Source organism: Ahaetulla prasina, chromosome 1, assembly GCF_028640845.1.
Source record: "Ahaetulla prasina isolate Xishuangbanna chromosome 1, ASM2864084v1, whole genome shotgun sequence".
NCBI classification, from domain to species: Eukaryota; Metazoa; Chordata; class Lepidosauria; order Squamata; family Colubridae; genus Ahaetulla; species Ahaetulla prasina.
Genome location: NC_080539.1, coordinates 223,595,915 through 223,613,194, shown reverse-complemented (window position 1 = coordinate 223,613,194; position 17,280 = coordinate 223,595,915). Strand labels below are relative to the sequence as shown.

The following is a 17,280-nucleotide window of genomic DNA, read 5'->3' as shown; positions in this document are numbered from 1 at the left end:
AAATAACAGACTTGAAATCCTGGGTTTAGAAAATTTAGAACTCCGCCGCCTTCGGCATGACCTGAGTATAACTCATAAAATCATCTGCTACAATATCCTTCCTGTCGAAGACTACTTCAGCTTCAACCACAACAATACAAGAGCACACAATAGATTTAAACTTAAAAGTGAACCGCTCCAAACTTGATTGTAGAAAATATGACTTCAATAACAGAGTTGTTAATAAGTGGAATGCACTATCTGACTCCGTCATCTCTTCCCAAAATCCCCAAAGCTTTAACCAAAAACTATCTACTGTTGACCTCACCCCATTCCTAAGTGGTCTGTAAGGGGCATGCATAAGAGCACCAGCGTGCCTACCGTTCCTGTCCTAATGTTCCCTTTAGTTGTATCCAATTCGTATGGTTATTTCATGCTTATACTTATATATATTGTTGTGTTTGACAAATAAATAAATAAATAAATAACAAATGTACCATCTGAAAGCAAACTATCAAGCTGAGAGAGTTGAGAGGAATCTAAGTAATCTCTCACTACTGAAATTATCCAGCCTTTACGTCAGGCGTGTCAAACTGGCAGCCCGCACGCCAGATGCATCACATGCAGGCCACACCCACTCCAACTCCGCGAATGGGAAAAATTTCCCGTGATGGCGAGTTTGACACCTGTGCTTTAGACTGACCAGAACTACTTAATTATCAACTGAAACCTATTCAGTCAATGAGTGGAATTGTAATAATGAACATTGGGAGTCTGGATGCAGTTTTTTTAAAAAAAAACAACAGCTAGGAATTGCAATAGTTCTTGCACCAATTAACTTCAACTCTAAGAGATATAGCACTCTGTTAATATTTTAATTTATCTTTCATCCTTCTTTTGGTCAGATGAGGCATTTTTTAATGTCAAAATCTGCATTATGTTGGGCCTTGTTAACCAGTTTAAGAATAAGAGTTAGTATATGTAGTGTTAATTGCTACAGAATTAACACACCTGAGTTATTGTCTATTGGTGATGAAAACTGATCTGAAATTTAAGCATGATTTTTTTAAGCATTAAAAATATGGATTTTATTAGCTCTTTCAAGATGTATGGCACACAAGCACATTTATGCATACATATATGTTTCTTAGAAAAAGATGGAACTATATATTAATAACTAAGAATATTGAATTTAAACATGCCAACTGAATAAACCTGGAATAAACAAGTGGCGCTAGAAAACAAAACGTGAATTTAGTGTTGATCATTCAGCTGCAGAATTGAAGTATTTATATCATGCAAAACAATGGCTTCCTATGTTAAAAATCACAAGTTCTCACCATTTTTAATTGATGGGGATATTATTTTTAGCATGTATTCAATCTACAGATCTCAGTCTCCTTACTGTAGCTCATCTTCCATCCTCTACATAAAACCTACCATAAACCAGTTGTGACCATTAGTAGGACATCAAATGAAAGGTAATTAGAAGTTTAAACTACCCCAATCATGTCAGGTTTCTTCAAAGCTCACAAGGCTCATAAGCTATTTCGAATTATGAAGGCCCTGATTTTTCCATTATTCCCCCCAATGTATTTGTTTAATCTATAAGCAACAACACAATTTGTTATAGCCCAAGTAAACTGTTGCTCACTCAAAACAGTGGAAGTGTGACAAAAGTACTTCCTGCAACAAGGTAGTTCTTATGCCTGACATTAGTACCACAAGATTGCAATGCTCACAACTTGCACCACCTTAAAACAGTAATGACTAGATTGTGGCATAAGCTTTTGCTGAAACAGACCAACAAGAACTGTTCCTCGGGGAATGTATTAATTAACTCCAACTTAGCAGCTTTGTTTGAGAGTTTCCCTTTGAAACTTCTTGTTGTTGTTGCAATATGGCAACTTTATGGGCTACAACAGAATGTCTTGGGAAACAGGAGACTGAAGTGTGTTACCACTTTGGGGCTAGAATTCTGTACTGATTTATATGGGAGTAATGCTGTTGCCAGATTTCTGTCCACTGATTGCATGTGGTACTCTGAAGTTTATACTTGTAACAGTATGGTTAAAAGAAAAAAGAAAAACCCACAAAATCTCATTCATTATGGGAGTAAGACAAGAGACTAACCTTTGCTTAATTGACTGGATATTTTTTGTTGAACTGAGTGAAACATTTTTCAGTAACCCATTAGGGAAGCGTATTTTGTCATTTTCCAAAGAATTCTCATTCCACTTTTTAAAATGTTATTCCTATCAGTATTGTGACATTGGAAGAAATTAATTCTGGAAATGTGGAATTAACTCATAGAATAAGTTAGCTAAAAATATGAATATGAATTTCAGCTTTTTAAAAGCAGAGCTTGAATTCCGGGGTTTATATAATAAACCCACCCACTTATTTTAATGACTCTCCTCCCAATGTTTAATCTGCATCAAACGTTGTGTGTCAGAATGGCAAAAAAAAAAAAAGGGGGGGGATTTTGAAACCTCAAGCAAATTTTGAAATTCAAGTAGGCAGTACAATAAATAACCTGTGATTCAACTAAAATTTGCAGTGCCAAATGCTAGGTTTCCAATCTTCCTCCAGCTCTTTGTTGGAAAAACAGTCACCGTCATATGGGAAGAGATGGGTGGAATTAATTCGGGGGTGGGGTGGGGTGAAGCCTGGTATTCTCGATTTTAGCTGTAATCTAAAACAGTTTTTGGTTTTTAATGGTAAAGAAAAACTGCCCACTTATAATAGGGCCCCCAGCTTGCCCCAAATTGCCAACCTGTGATTAGTGGAACGGACAGCCAATCAGGGACCATCCTGATCTCTACAGCGAAAAGTAAAAGAGGAGGAGGAGGAGGAAGAAGAAGAAGAAGAAGAAGAAGCAGCGCATCGGCCAAGGGCTCCTCCGGTACTCGAAGAGTCCGATTCGCTCCCCCTAGCCGCTGTCATTTTCTCTTGGTTGCGGTTATGATTATCGCTACCGTTACGTCTCCTATTATATACCTTTCCTATGCTTTTTTTTTTTTTATGTGGTTTAAAAACCCAGGAGACAATTCGGTCAAGTTTCGAGCGATTTTTAAAGTTGGAAATTCCTCTCAAGGCAAACCTACCCGAGAAAAGGGTTCTTGAGGAACAATGGCTGAGGGAACGCGCAGCCGGGGGGGGGCTCTGGACTTCCAGACCGAGGGTTGGGTTTTGTTCTGTTTTTTAACCCGAATCCAATGGGCCACCTCCGTGTTTTATCTAAGCTCGGCTTTTCTCAAACCTTTATTATTGTTTTAAAGGTGCGTGTGAACCCCCTAGCCCCCCCCTCCTCCCCCCCACAAACCAATCCCGAAGCATTCCCCCCTCCCCTCATTCTAGCAAGACGTTAATTTATTCCTACAAAAAAATCCAGGTAATTACTTGTGACAAGCTTATTATCACAGAAAGAGAGCTGGGCGTGAGGGGGGAAAGTATTCAAAACACCGAAGGAACACAAGCCTAAAGGAAAGAAGGGAGAGGGCCACGGGGGAGAAAGAGAAGGGGGGGGGGAAATCGAGTTCTGACTGGATGCTGGTTTGTTATCGTGTTTTTCTCGGAGCGTCTCTTTCTCTCCTCCCCCCCCCACTTCCTTTACCCCGCATGCCTGCGCGCCAATAAAATATTTATTTACCGAGGAAGCCAAGCGTCAACCTCAAGGCAAGTCAGTCATTCATTCAAGCACTTCAGATGACGCTTCTTTCAAAAGAGACAGAACCTGGGATGTTTGCGGATGGCGGGAGGGGGGGGGGAAGAGACGCCGTGGCGCAGTTGCTCGTTATCTGCGGCTGGTCGGCGATTCCTCCGGGCAGGCAGGGCGCGTGGCGAAGCGGGCCTGGAGAAGAGCCCGGCGCTCCCGCTTGGACCAGGAACGGGCAGCTCTTGGTCAGAATGCGCGGGAAACCGGGCCGGCCAATCTTGCTGCCTTTACCTCAGGGGAAACTCTGGGACAAGGCGGCCCGTCCAAGCGCTTCACCTTAAGGAAGAGGCTGGGCCTCTCCTCTCCCTCTGTCGAAGCGTCTCCGAACGCCGCGGGGGCTTTGGAGCTGCCTCCGAGGCGAAGGAAAACGCGACGCTAGGAAGCCCAGAGAGGGGTGGCTCAGTTTCGGGGCTCTTGAAAGCCCCGAGTCGCGTAGCCAGAAAGGCGGCCGACGCGAAAGGAGACGGGCGGGACGCCAGTGCCCAAACTTCTCTCTCTAGACTTCCTACACTGTAGCCACAGAGGATAGTGGAGGGCTGCGTAGGGTCTCTCTTTATTTGTCACAAACACACAAATAACTGTAAAAAGTATTATATATCTATATTGCTGTATATCTCTATCTGTGTGTATATATATATATATATGTGTATGTGTACATATACATATACATATATATATATACACACACGCAGTAAAAAGTATATGTACATACATATATATATTCATTTGCCTCGATCGTCGCGCGATCGGGAGCCAGGTGATTATCCTAATTAACGTCTATCTAATTAAATTACTGTCAGCGGTTAACCAATGGCAGGAGCCGTTTCATGCGTTCGGCAACCAGGGAGATCAAAAGTGCGGCTTGGCTGATTGCTGCACGGTGTCAATTGGCCAATCTCTTCTCCCAGGGAGCGGTGCTTTTGGTGGTGGCGAGGGGGGGGGGGGAGGGAACCGTGGCTTCAGTTCGGGACCAGCCTTGGGTGGTGGGAGAAGCTGCTTTGGATCCCTCGCCGCCGAGGGTCCCGGGATGATGAGCTGGGGGCCTTAAGCGGTTCCCGCCCTTCGGCCCCAAGCGACCCCGTGCTACTGTTACGCTACCCCGGGCAGGCTTTGGCCTAAAAGCGGGCCGGGTTTGGAGCCATGCAGCTGGAGCATTGTCTGTCGCCTCCGTCGATGATGCTCTCCAAGAAATTTCTCCATGTGAGCGCTGGCGGCGGCGGCGCTTACCCGCCTGCAGCGGGCGGATCCGAGCTTGTCTTGCACGAGCACCTCCACCCGCACCCCCATCACCATCCGGCTGCCGCCGCCGCCGCCCTCCTTTCGGCGAGCGCTGACAACCTGGAGAGAAGTTCACCTCTGAAAAAACTCGCCAGGGGGGGGATGACGAATCAGGCCGAGGCAGACAATTTCCCTGACTCCAAAGACCCGCCAGGGGACGCCCAGCAGCCGCCGCCGCCTCAGCAGCAGCAGCAGCAGCAGCAACAACAGCAGCGCGCCAAACTCTCGCCTGTCGTCTTGGACGGCGGCGGCGGCCAGGAGCAGCTCCGTCCAACCTTCGATGGAGCGGCGGCGGCAGCGGCAGCGGCAGCAGCAGCAGCAGCGGCGGCGGCCGCAGCCGCGGCGGATCGATACCTGCTCTCCACGCCAGCTTCCTCCGGCCAGCCTCCGGCCGCTGCCTCGGCTTCCCCGGCCGCCGCCGCTACCATGTTCCCCTACCCGGGTCAGCACAACCACGCGGCTGCCTTCTCGCTCGCCAGCCCCAGCCGCTATATGGCGCACCACCCGGTCATCGCCAACGGAGCATACAACAGCCTGCTCTCCAACTCCGCGGCGCCTCAAGGCTATCCGGCTGCCGGCTACCCTTACCCGCAGCAGTACGGCCATTCCTACCAAGGCTCGCCCTTCTATCAGTTCCCCTCTGCCCAGGCCGGCCTCGTCCCCGGCAAAGCACAGGTCTACCTATGCAACAGGCCGCTCTGGCTGAAGTTCCACCGGCATCAGACTGAGATGATCATTACCAAGCAAGGCAGGTAAGCGGCGGCTGCGGTCGAAGGATGCCAGCCTGGCGCAACGCCGCCGAGAAGAAAGCGGAGGAGGACGAGGGAGGCTGAGGGACCGGGAAAGGGCGAGCAAGAGCACCCTCCGAACCCGAGCCTGGGTGCCTGGCCGCGGGAAAAACCGGCTCTCCTGCCGAGACTCCGGGCTCTGCTCAAAGTATTATTATTATTTGCCATTTTTTCCTCTTTTCTTGTCCCGCACCTTTTGTGTTATCATCTTCATCAACTCTTATTATTATTGCTATTGTCTTAATTATTCTTTCTCCTTCTCCTTTGGCTGTAGATCTCTCGTGTTCTTTTTCTTTCATTTTTCCTTTCCTTTTCCCATATCCGTTCATTTTGCTTCAGGTTTTTAAGATTAAAAATAATGGCAATCTTGTTTTTGGGGCTGGAATAACCCAGTTCTTAGTTTAAAAATAATGGCAATCTTGTTTTTGGGGCTGGAATAACCCAGTTCTTAGTTTTATATATATATATAATACATATTTGGGCCTATAAGCCAAGCCCCCCCCCATTTATTTACGATATTTTCCTTCCTCGCTCTGACTTATTTAAGAGTCATAAACAAGACGAAGAATGATTGCTTCCCTCTTGGGAACGGGCGCCGGGGTCTTCGGTGCACCTTGGGCTATTTCTGCAGCACTTTCTGGCGATCAAGGGCTTCGCCTCGCTTCCTTTGCTGACCCCCCGAATGATGGGGAAGCCCATCACTTCTCGGTTGGTTTTTGCACATTGAAATTTGACAGTCCATCAGTTGAAGGCAAAAGGCAATGAAATCGCTGGGACTTACTTCCGGGCAAAATACAGTAGAAACCCGCGAGGATCTTTTTGGGTTACAAGCCGATGTGCCAACCCGCCAGCCCGGTTTCCTCGGAAATAACCCTCGATTTCAGCCGGATTCACTTGGAAATGAGTACGCAGAGGACTTTTTCTGCTAGGCTCGATCCGCTAGACAAAAAGGCGCGGAGCGAGATGCCTAAAATCGGTGCACCCTTCGGCTACTTTCCTCTGCAACATTCGCTCAAGGAAACGTTTTTGAGAATTTTAGAGGGACAGTTATGTATTTATAAAATTATGATCTCCCTCCTTTTCAATCCTTTCACTTTTCCTCACCCTCCTTTCCTCGCCTTCTTTCTTAAAACAGGCGAATGTTCCCTTTCTTAAGTTTTAATATTTCGGGTCTGGATCCCACGGCTCACTACAATATTTTTGTGGATGTCATCCTGGCGGACCCAAACCACTGGCGGTTCCAAGGCGGCAAATGGGTGCCTTGTGGCAAAGCGGACACCAACGTGCAAGGCAAGTCCTTCCTCGGGTCCTCTTTTCCCTCGTACGCGGGCGCGCGCAAAGACTTGCATCCTAGGGTCGGGTAGCTTAGCTGAGAAGAATTCATTAGTGGACCTTCTTGGGCCGGTAAGACTACACAAAACTTAGGGGGGAGGCTAAAACTGAAGGTCTTCCCCTGGCTTTCCCCCCATCCCCGCTTTCTTTCCTTTGGATCCCCGAGTTGAAATACCTAAAAACATACCATACAATAGTAAATTAAAACGAAGGAGCAATTTTGTCTTTTCGAAGCTGGGAAGTCTGGGGAAATTGAAGGAATCATCTAAGAAAGGTTGGAGTGGGGAGAAGGAGAAGGAAGGGAAGATTCACTGTGTGAATGTCTTTCTCTTCAACATTTGTTTGCTCTTTGACAAACCCGGGGTTCTCGTCTTCAGGAAACCGTGTCTATATGCACCCGGACTCGCCCAACACAGGAGCCCATTGGATGCGCCAAGAAATCTCCTTCGGGAAACTGAAATTGACCAACAACAAAGGGGCATCCAACAACAATGGGCAGGTCAGTTTTGAGACTCGACCAAGAGATTGTATGCGCGGGCATCCCATCCTGCGCTCCACATTCATTTCATTTGCGCCTGAGCTTGTTCTGCAAATCCATCCCCTATTGTACAAACCTGGCGGGGGAAAAAAAGAGGCCAATTCAATAGACAGGTTAAGCGAGGCAGATGCGCTTGCACCAGTTTGTGAGCAGGAGACCGTCTTCTCCCAGGCGATCCCGGGCGAAGGGTTCGGAATCGAGGCGGTGGAAAGCTCCTAAAACGGCCTCGGCTTTTCTTTTTTCTTTTTCCCAGGCATTGCGTTTCAGTTAAAGAGAGGAAAAAAATAAGAGAGGCGGGGAGAGAGGAGCCCAGATCGGAGGAATTGTCTGGCTGTCCGGGCTCTTTCCTTTTCCCTCCCGTTCTTACTTTCAGCTTTCTAGTAACTTGGGGGTGGTGGTGGAAGCGAGGTGGAATAGGTGGCGAACAGGTGGCGAAGTCCGGCTGTGACCCGCCTTAGAACCGCGAAACTGGGGAGGGATTGAGAAGTTTGGAGAAGGCAAGATTGGTTCGGCTTCTCGGGAGATCTGGGAGCAGGTCTGCAATATAAAGTTCATCCTCTTCTCCCATGCAAAGTATAAAAAAAAACCAAAAAAAACTTTCTCCACGCTCTCCCTTACCCTTTTTCTCCGTCTTCAGATGGTGGTCCTGCAGTCCCTCCACAAATATCAGCCTCGCTTGCACGTGGTGGAGGTGAACGAAGACGGCACCGAAGACACCAGCCAGCCGGGTCGGGTTCAGACCTTCACTTTCCCGGAGACACAGTTCATCGCCGTCACTGCCTACCAAAACACCGATGTAAACTCACTCGCTCGGTTCTGGGCCTTTTCAGGATGGGGGGGTGCACAAGTGCAGCTACGGAGGCCGGGAGGGTGGAGGCGAAACTCCCCGAACTGTGCAGGAAAAGAAATCGTGATTTCAGATCACCAAGTGATGGCGGTGGATTAATTGTCTAAACTGTTTGCGAAATTATTCAAACCTGCTTTCGAGTTCCGATTCTTCCCAACCCCAATTGTAAAAATAAATAAACGGGGGGTGGGGTGGGGTGGGGAAGGAGCCTCTCAGATTCTCTTAAGTGCGTTAAATATTTCAGATCGCTTTAACCTGGGCGTTTTAACCAGCTTTGAAAGCATGAATCTCTCTTATAGACCGGTTTTGGTCCTTTGTCGTCGTCGTTCCCCCACAAGCAAAGTTACCTCTCCTTTTCCCGGTCAGATTTGTTTGGAACTGTTTACTTTTGCGGCCTAAGGTAAAGCCGGCCCTAGAGTGAGGCCATGTCTCAAGAGCAGATTTGGCGCGCCTTTGAAGGGCAGCAGATTGGCCGTTGTTTAATGCATGACTACAGCTTTTGACTATCGCAGAAGGCGAGAGGGGTGCCAAAATAACTTGGCTGGATCCAGGATATTTGAGCCTTGATTTGTGGAGGGCACCTTTGCCTCTCTATTGTAGGCCCCAAGAATGCCGTATGCATCCGCAAAATAAATAAATAAATAAAAAACTCCAGGGGCTCGGGGCCTCAGTTAAATTAATTTCCAGGAAACGGGTATAGCAGCCCACACTAACAAATGCTGTGTAAAGTCTGACTTTGATTACCACCTTCTTTGTGTTAGACTCTAAATCGCCAACCAGCCAACTACAGGTTTGGGGACTCTATTATAGGACCCTATTCCTAGACATAGGAAAGATTAGTTTTAGTTTACCAGGACTTTGCTTCATTTGAACCATATAATTAGCCAAGGGATGGAAGAAATCTTTGTGTTTATTCGACCTACTGAATAGCAAACTAGTAAAATATTTCAGTTTAGTATTATGGGGGGGAAACCTGTAGTTCATTTGTAGTTTAGCCTGTATCGAAAATAGGAAAAAGAGCATTAAATTAAATTAACCATGGCAAGTATATGCTACTATATTGCTGCCATTGTAAAAAAACAACAACTGAGATTCAGAGAACCTTCCTTTTCACTGTAAATGATCCAGAGCTGTCGGTCCATATTTAGTTTCTACAATGTTCCCTGGGCTAAACATTTTATCGGACTCCCTAGTAAGAGTCTTGTGACACATTCTGAGCGTGTGTCTGGATGTTAATCCTCTCTCATAGCTATCCTCGGCAGAATTGTTCCGAAGTCAGTCTTATCTAATTAGGAGGAATTTAATTCTAAATAAGAGGCGTAAAGGTGCCTAAACCGGATCTTGACTTTGTGGTCCTTCCAAGGACGTTGTCAGAACTACCTTGAGGCAAAACAAAAAGCCAACTGGAAGACGAAGTTTCTCTGCTCACAGATCCCCCGTTGATCCTTCAGAAATATTAACGTTGCAGGGAAGATTGTGTGGTGCACTGGGGAAGAGGCCACTTAGCCTTCATTTATTTCCAGACCTTTTCTCTTCACGAGAGAAATTCTCACAAGGAAATGACCGGCATTATTCTCTTAAAAAGAATTAATCCACTCTGGGGGAAAAAGCTAGGCATCTGCTTAACTTACACAGAAACAGCAGAGGAGAGACCACTGTTTGACTCTTTCTCCCCTCCCCTCTCCTCTGTAGATCACACAGCTGAAGATCGATCACAACCCCTTCGCAAAAGGCTTCCGAGACAACTACGACACGTAAGTTCCTTGTCTTGAGCCTTTCATTGGCCCTGTACGTCCAGCCCTGTTAAATGGATGGCGGGTGGGGTTTTTTTTACTTATCCAAAGAAGGCCCTGGGACTTTCGAGAGCGGGTTGTATGTGCTATTGGGGATACCCCTAGGATAAATCCACTGGGAGAGCGCGCAGACTTAGCATGTGAACTAGAAGAACAGTGGCTACAATGGCGGGCGTGTACGAAACTCTTCAAGTGATCTTTGAAGGCTTTGCAACGGGAGAGATCCGTGGCTCTCTGCTTTGCATTTTGTCTTTCTCCGTAAAGACCGTCCGTAGGGTAAAACTTGTATTTGTTTAACGCGCAACCTAAGGCGGTAAATCCCAAAGGATGAGGTTTTTTTGCAGCAGGGCACGAAGATAGTTGCTCCCTTGCCTACTCCACCGATGAAGACCCCATCATTCTGAGTTAGCATTAGACTTGCATCTCCGCGCCCCCCCCTCACCCCCCAGCGCCTGCCGCTGTCCTGCTTAAACCCTTTTGGATCCAGGGAGCTCTCCCTGGAATACGAAGCGGACAGAGTGGTCCCCCAGTTTAAAGTGAGGCGAATATTTTGAATGTAAGCAGCAGGAACTTCCCACTGGCTCGCCAGAAACAGCTCGTTATCTAGTGGGATATGAGTCCCGACTACAAACTCTATAAGCTTCCTCCAAAAAATCAGGCCCTTAGAAACAAGCAATTCGGATTCAGGCGCGAGGTGCCCAGAGTTCTTCCTCAGCCCCAGCGGGTCTCTGAGTCTCCCAGCGGGTCTCTGTCTAATCAGTACCCCGTTGTTTGGATGGATTTCTCCCGGATTATCTCCAATTACAAACACGGCGGAGGTGTTGCTGATGTCCTGAAACCTGTATTCAATTTAAGCTAAGCTTAGAAGAAACTAGTCATTTATTCCTCTCAACTCCTCCTCCTCCTCCTCCCCCTTAATGTGAGGATAAAATCAGGGTCTTGTGGCAATAGTCCTATTGGTATTGTTTTGTAGTCCACCTTTCCGCTGAAAAAGGCACTCAAGGCACCAATGCCAAGAGACTATCTGGTCTTTCCCCTCTACTGTAAATAGGAAAACCATCTCGGGGTTGGCAGAGGGGTAAAGCTCCAAACTGAGCTTGAAGGAAGGAAAGGAAAGTGCTCTTTCTAGGTGACCTGGATGCTGATGTCCAGCATGACTCCTGAAGTTTGTCACAATCCTCTCAGATTATTCAGAAATAACTGAAGTAGGCGTTAGCATTCCCAGCTACGTGTGAGCAATGGGGGCAGGCGAGCACCTTGGTTTTGTCTGGAGAAAAAGGTAGAAAGAGTGCGAGCCAGCTGGCCTCAAGAAAGTAGGCCTTTGGGAAGAGGGGTGGGGATACACAAGGCAGTTCTTTTGAAGTTTTGCCTTGAAGGGAAGAAAACTAAGGCAGCTGAAAGGTTGACAACCTGGCATTCCAATGCCCTACAAGTGAGTTGGAGTAGAACTCCCTAAATTCCAGTCATCTGTTCCCAGACTCATGGGAGTAATAGTTGCATATATTTAGATGAAAGTGTGATTGATTGGGGAGCAGATCAGGGCACAAAAAATGTCCCAAGATATAATAAGTTACAGTGGAGAATGCTCCCAAAAGGTGTCACATTGTACATCTACCTTTCTTTCCTTTCCCGAAGTTCTCCAATCTCCACGAGTGATTCACCAACCAGATACCTCACCAGGGCATAAGGTCACCGTGGCCAGAACCACTATGGGAGGGGGCACCAAACCTGGAAACTGAAAAGCATCAATGAAATTCTAGTGAGACTAAACCAGGCCAAACTACAGCAGGATTCATTAACCAGCTTGCTCCAAGCAAGTTATAAACTTTCTCCTGCTACTGCCAGGACTGAGTGCCTTTTCTTCAGCCATTTATGTGTTTGTTAATTAAACACATTTATATAGGCACCCAACTCACACAGTGACTCTGGGTTGCGCAGAACATTAAAAATCCACAATTTAACTCTAATCCACCCCACCCACATCCATGGCAATGACAACAAAATCAGACAAGCCACAATCCTGAGGAGGAAGCCAAAGGTGAGGTAGCTTATCTGGATTAATCAAGAAGAAAAGGGTGCAATCATTTGTCCGCCCCCCCCTTTGATAGACAGCTGATGGTGGCAAGGTTTTTGAATGAGAGTGTCTCGCTAGCTCTCTTTCCCTGCTACTGGCACTCTGGAAGCTGCCAGGGAGAGCTAGAGAGCCAGTTTGGTGCAGTGGTTAAGGCATCGACTGGAATCCAGGAGATTGTGAGTTCTAGTTCCAGTTTAGGCATGAAAGTCAGCTGGGTGACTTTGGGTCAGTCATTCTCTCTTAGCTCAACTGCTGTTTGTGGGGGGCAATAGGGTAAAGGAGTATTAGCTATATTTGTTACCTTGAGTTCTCAAAATAACAAGAGAGAAATAAAAATAAAAATAAATCCCTTGGGATAAATGTGCCCAGACCATCCCGCCTGCAGTTCCTACCAAATGGCTCTGGAGCAAGAGTATCTGGCCCTGTAGCCACTTGTCCCACTAAAGGAAGGACAAATTCTGGGAGAATAGGCAGGGAGCTCCCTTTCAAATCCAACAGCATTGACTCAGCTAACCAGGGAGAATTTCAGACGTGGTTTCCCTCTCCCTTTAAAAGGGCTTTTTAAAACACCTTTTAAAGCAACTTACTACGTGTGTATTAGCGAACCCAACACAATCTATTGTTTCATATCTTGGTAAGTTATCAAGCAGATCAGGCCTCTGTTGGATCCTGGGTTCAAATAAGCTATGTAGTGAGTTTTTTCTTTTCTGGATGTGGGGACCTTGTTGGAAACTCGGAGCTTCATGTTATGTATGGCCTCTATTTCATTTAATGGATTAGGAAAAGTAGCCTTATGTGGGAAGTTCTGGGAGTTCTTACTTTTGTGAGGTCATCCTGTTTAATAGATCCAGGGCAGAAATACAGCTTACTCCTAGTAAAGTAAAATTCCAGTATCCAGATTTAGCTGTTGAGTGCTTATAAAGGGAAAAGCTATTCTAATGCAAAGTGCTACCTGAAATAACAATTTTGAAGCTTTGCAGTACTGTAAATTCACAATGCCAAGCCAATAACCCTTTGGAATAAGAGAATTTATGTAAAGATCTGCATCCAGGAGGGTTTCCAGATATAGTCTAGTGGCCACATAAATTAATCAGTTGCTTCTGATTTTTAATTCCGGAGGTCCACCATTTCAATGGTTCTTCCATTCTCTCCCAGAGTGGCTCTCCACAACTTTAAACAGTATTCCCCCCCCCTCCCAAATAAAATTAGTTTCATTGGGTTTCTATTTTCTCCACTCATTTTAAGGACTCCAGCCTCATTAATCTCTCATTAGTTTTGGAATCTCTGGAGTAACCTCCTCTTGTTGCATTGGATTACCATTCCTATTATTCTCAGCCCAACACATCTGAAAAGCAGTTGTGGAGAAACAGCTAGACTGGTTTATATGACTCAAAGCAGAAATCAGATGTGTGTAGAGTGTCTATTTTTCACCCCTCTCCATTCGTTCTCCTAAATTTAGGAGAATTTTAGTCTTTTGTGCTTCTGTCCTCAGCTTGGTCTCTGGTCTTAATTTCTGCGAGCATGTTGATTTCTAGGGCAACCCAGAATCTCAAGTTTTTAGAATTCTAAGCATGCCCTTATTGGCCGTCCTCATTGAACTCTGGAAAGCTTTTTATCCCGCGTCCGCAGTCTGTTGTATTCTCTTCCTCTAGGCTACACCTGGGGAAGTTTGTGCGAGGTTGGAGAAAACCTCCGTCCATCAAAACCTTGCCCTGATTTTGGCAGTTTAGAGAGACCCGGGCACCCACTCTCGGCATCTCACTTAGTTCTTGCGCGGCAGAAGGGTGGAGTAGTTTGAGTTGCGATGCTTGCAGTGAGAAAGGCAAAATAGCATCCTTGGTCCAAGAAGGCAGGAATTGTAAGACGGGGGCGATAACTTTTAAATTTAGCTTGCCTAAAAGACCTCTTCGGTCACCGGGACGCCGATCTTAAGTGTATTTCCAGTCTAGAGACTAGCAACTCCATCCAGCAGTCACCGAGGCAATAAATCCCGATAGAGACGCGCTATTTATCGTCAATGCAAGACGCAACGGGGCTGGGCTATTTTGCCATTTAGTTTAAGGGCGAGATGATGCTCTAGCAGTGGAGGTTCGGCTACTTTGCACGTGCTCAGAGACTCTCTCAGAATAAATTAAGTGGATTAGTGAAAGAAGGTCTTCAGCTTCCCCCAATGTAGCGCTGCCTCTGCCAGTTTTGGACCTGGGGGTGGGGAACTGTAGTCCAACTTTCACTCGCAGGCTGAATTACCAGCTCAGGCAGATGTTAAGACCCGCGATCCTTCAGTGGTTTGAATGGACGCCCTGTTTTGGGCTGGGGGGAAAAAGGGCCGGCTCTTGCACCCCCATCTCGCCAATCCGCCCAGTCACCTCCCTTCCTTTCTGTTTTGTTTTCCTGCCCTCTGTCCTCCCAGGATCTACACGGGCTGCGACATGGACCGCTTGACCCCCTCGCCCAATGACTCTCCCCGCTCTCAGATCGTGCCGGGGGCCCGTTATGCGATGGCGGCCGCCGCGGCGGGCTCCTTCCTGCAGGACCAGTTCGTCAGCAACTACGCCAAATCCCGCGGCTTCCACCACCACCACCACCCGGGAGCGGGCGCCGGAGGCGGCGTGGGACCCGGGGGCCCCGTGCCGGATCGAGGCGTGCCTCACCCTAACGGGTTGCTGTCTCCACAGCAAGCCGAAGAACCCGCCGCGCCTTCGCCCCAGCGCTGGTTCGTCACGCCCGCCAACAATAGGCTGGACTTCGCGGCCGCCTCGGCCTACGACCCCGCCGGAGATTTGGCGGGAAACGCCGCCACGCTATTATCTTATGCCGCCGCCGGCGTCAAGGCTCTCCCGTTGCAGGCGGCCGGCTGCACCGCTCGCCCGCTCGGCTACTACCCGGACCCCTCGGGCTGGGGGGCGCGCAGCCCGCCCCAGTATTGCGCCAAATCCTTGTCGTGCTGGCCTAACAGCAGCGGTGCCCGCGCTGGAGGAAACCCCTATTTGCCCGCCGGGGCTGGCGGCGGGGAGGAACCCGACAGCTTGGCGCCCCCTGAGCGCTCCCCTTTGGTGGCGCCGCCGCCGCCGCCGTCCGCTGCCGGGCCGCCCGCCGAGGACTCTAAGCCCCCGAAGGACTTGTCCGACTCCAGCTGGATCGAGACCCCCTCGTCCATCAAGTCCATCGATTCCACCGACTCTGGGATTTACGAGCAGGCCAAGCGCCGGCGGCTTTCTCCGGTGGGCACCCCGGCCTCCGAGAGCTCTTCGCCCCTCAAGAGCGAGCCTGCCTTGGCTCCCAGGGACTGCGACAAGACCTGCGCCAAGGACATCGGCTATTACGGCTTCTACTCGCACAGCTAGAGAGGAGACGCCTCTGGCCACGCCCCCACCCGTCCGACCCGTCCGAAGCAGCCGGCGCTTTGCGCTGCGCGCCCGGCCGAGCACTGGTTCTCCCGGTCACTTGGAAGCGGCTCTGGCTGGCCACGCATCTACAACCGCGCACGCGCAGTCTCTCTCTCTCCCTCCCTCCCTCCCTCCCTCTCTCTCTCTCTCTCTCTCTGCCCCCCCCTTTTCCTCGCACAAGCAGAAAGCCCGCAAACCGTGGGGCCGTCCTAACGTCTCTTCAGTAGGTGGATGACAATGAAATGCTGAAAATCATGACACTTCATTCTCCACCTTGTATGTCTCTTTCCTTAGCGAGTCCCCTCCCTCCCCGCACAGAACAAATCGTGTGGTGGTTTTTCCCTTGGCCCAAGCCAAATCAGATCTCAATCTCGGGTGTTTCGAATAGGTAGATTATTCCAAAACCCTTTCATTATCCCTGTGCCCATCCCACGTTCGGTGTGGTAAAGGGGTGTGTGTCCCCCTCTTAAACGTTTGCTGACGGGCGACACGCTCATTCAAACCTTTTTAAAGTTACCCTAAACGTAATCCGATAACACGCGAGAGCGAATTACATTCCATCCAGCGAGCTACAGCTCAGTCACATGCACGCATTTGTTTAAAAATTAGCTCCACGAAGTTTAATAGCTTTTACAGTCAGGTAACAGCAGCTCTCCTTAGGATGCTGCACATTCTTTGATCCGGAAGGTGGATATCAGATGCTATTTATTCTGCCGTACTAAGAAGGTGGGCAAGATGAAAGGGTATTGTGCGTGCCTTTAAAGGGTTTCTTAGTAAATCTGGGATTCTCCTAGATCCCTCTCCTCCACATCTCCAGTTCCCTGTTCATTTAGATTAGAACATAACCGTCCCCCTGCTTGGACTTAATGGGTCGTAATTCCGAGTAAACTTGGTTTAAGGTTCAACAGGCAAACTAACCGTTTTTCCGTCCTTGCTTGCATCATATGCTTGAAACTCGAAGGGATATTCCTCCTTTCCTTTTCCCCTTCCTTATTCCGGGATAATTACAGTGGAAATGTATATGTACAGTTCGCAAAAACGAGCAAGGAGTCCTATAGTACAGTTGGCTGCCCTAAGCAAAGCCTAAAATATCTAAAACGCCTTTCCCTTTTTTTCCTCATTAAACTTGCATATTAATCAACACACTTGCATCAACACACTTGCATATTAATATTAGGACAAAGTCGGGTATGTGGTTAGGAAGTGTGTCAGTATTTTTATATCATTGTCCAAAGTGGCTTAAACTTGATTAAACAAAAATTAAACTTATAACCATTTCAACGAAGCTAAGCCTGATAAACAAAATTGCCCGAATGGATCCAAATATTTAACAGTTAACATCTAAATTATTACACCTCTGTCTGTACGACTTAATTCTACTTAAATGCATGCCAGACCTTAGTGTTCCCACCGAAATAATTTCTGATTTAATCAACACTAAATTTCAAGGGTGGATTCCGTAGGATAGGATTTATGTTGATTTTAAAAGGCAATATTTGGCTTTCTGGTGTTGGAATAGAAATTTAACAAGCTTCGTGTTAATTGCC

The 17,280-nt window shown here is 47.7% G+C and overlaps 1 protein-coding gene across 1 annotated transcript; it reads left to right on the top strand.

The window, feature by feature from the left end:
- Positions 1-4,837: 4,837 nt before the first annotated feature.
- Positions 4,838-15,691, top strand: TBR1 (T-box brain transcription factor 1). The gene is made up of 6 exons (XM_058165041.1): positions 4,838-5,727; positions 6,899-7,053; positions 7,473-7,594; positions 8,271-8,429; positions 10,173-10,234; positions 14,758-15,691. The coding sequence occupies exons 1-6, from the start codon at positions 4,838-4,840 to the stop codon at positions 15,689-15,691; spliced, it is 2,322 nt and encodes a 773-aa protein (XP_058021024.1).
- The last annotated feature ends 1,589 nt before the right edge of the window (positions 15,692-17,280 follow it).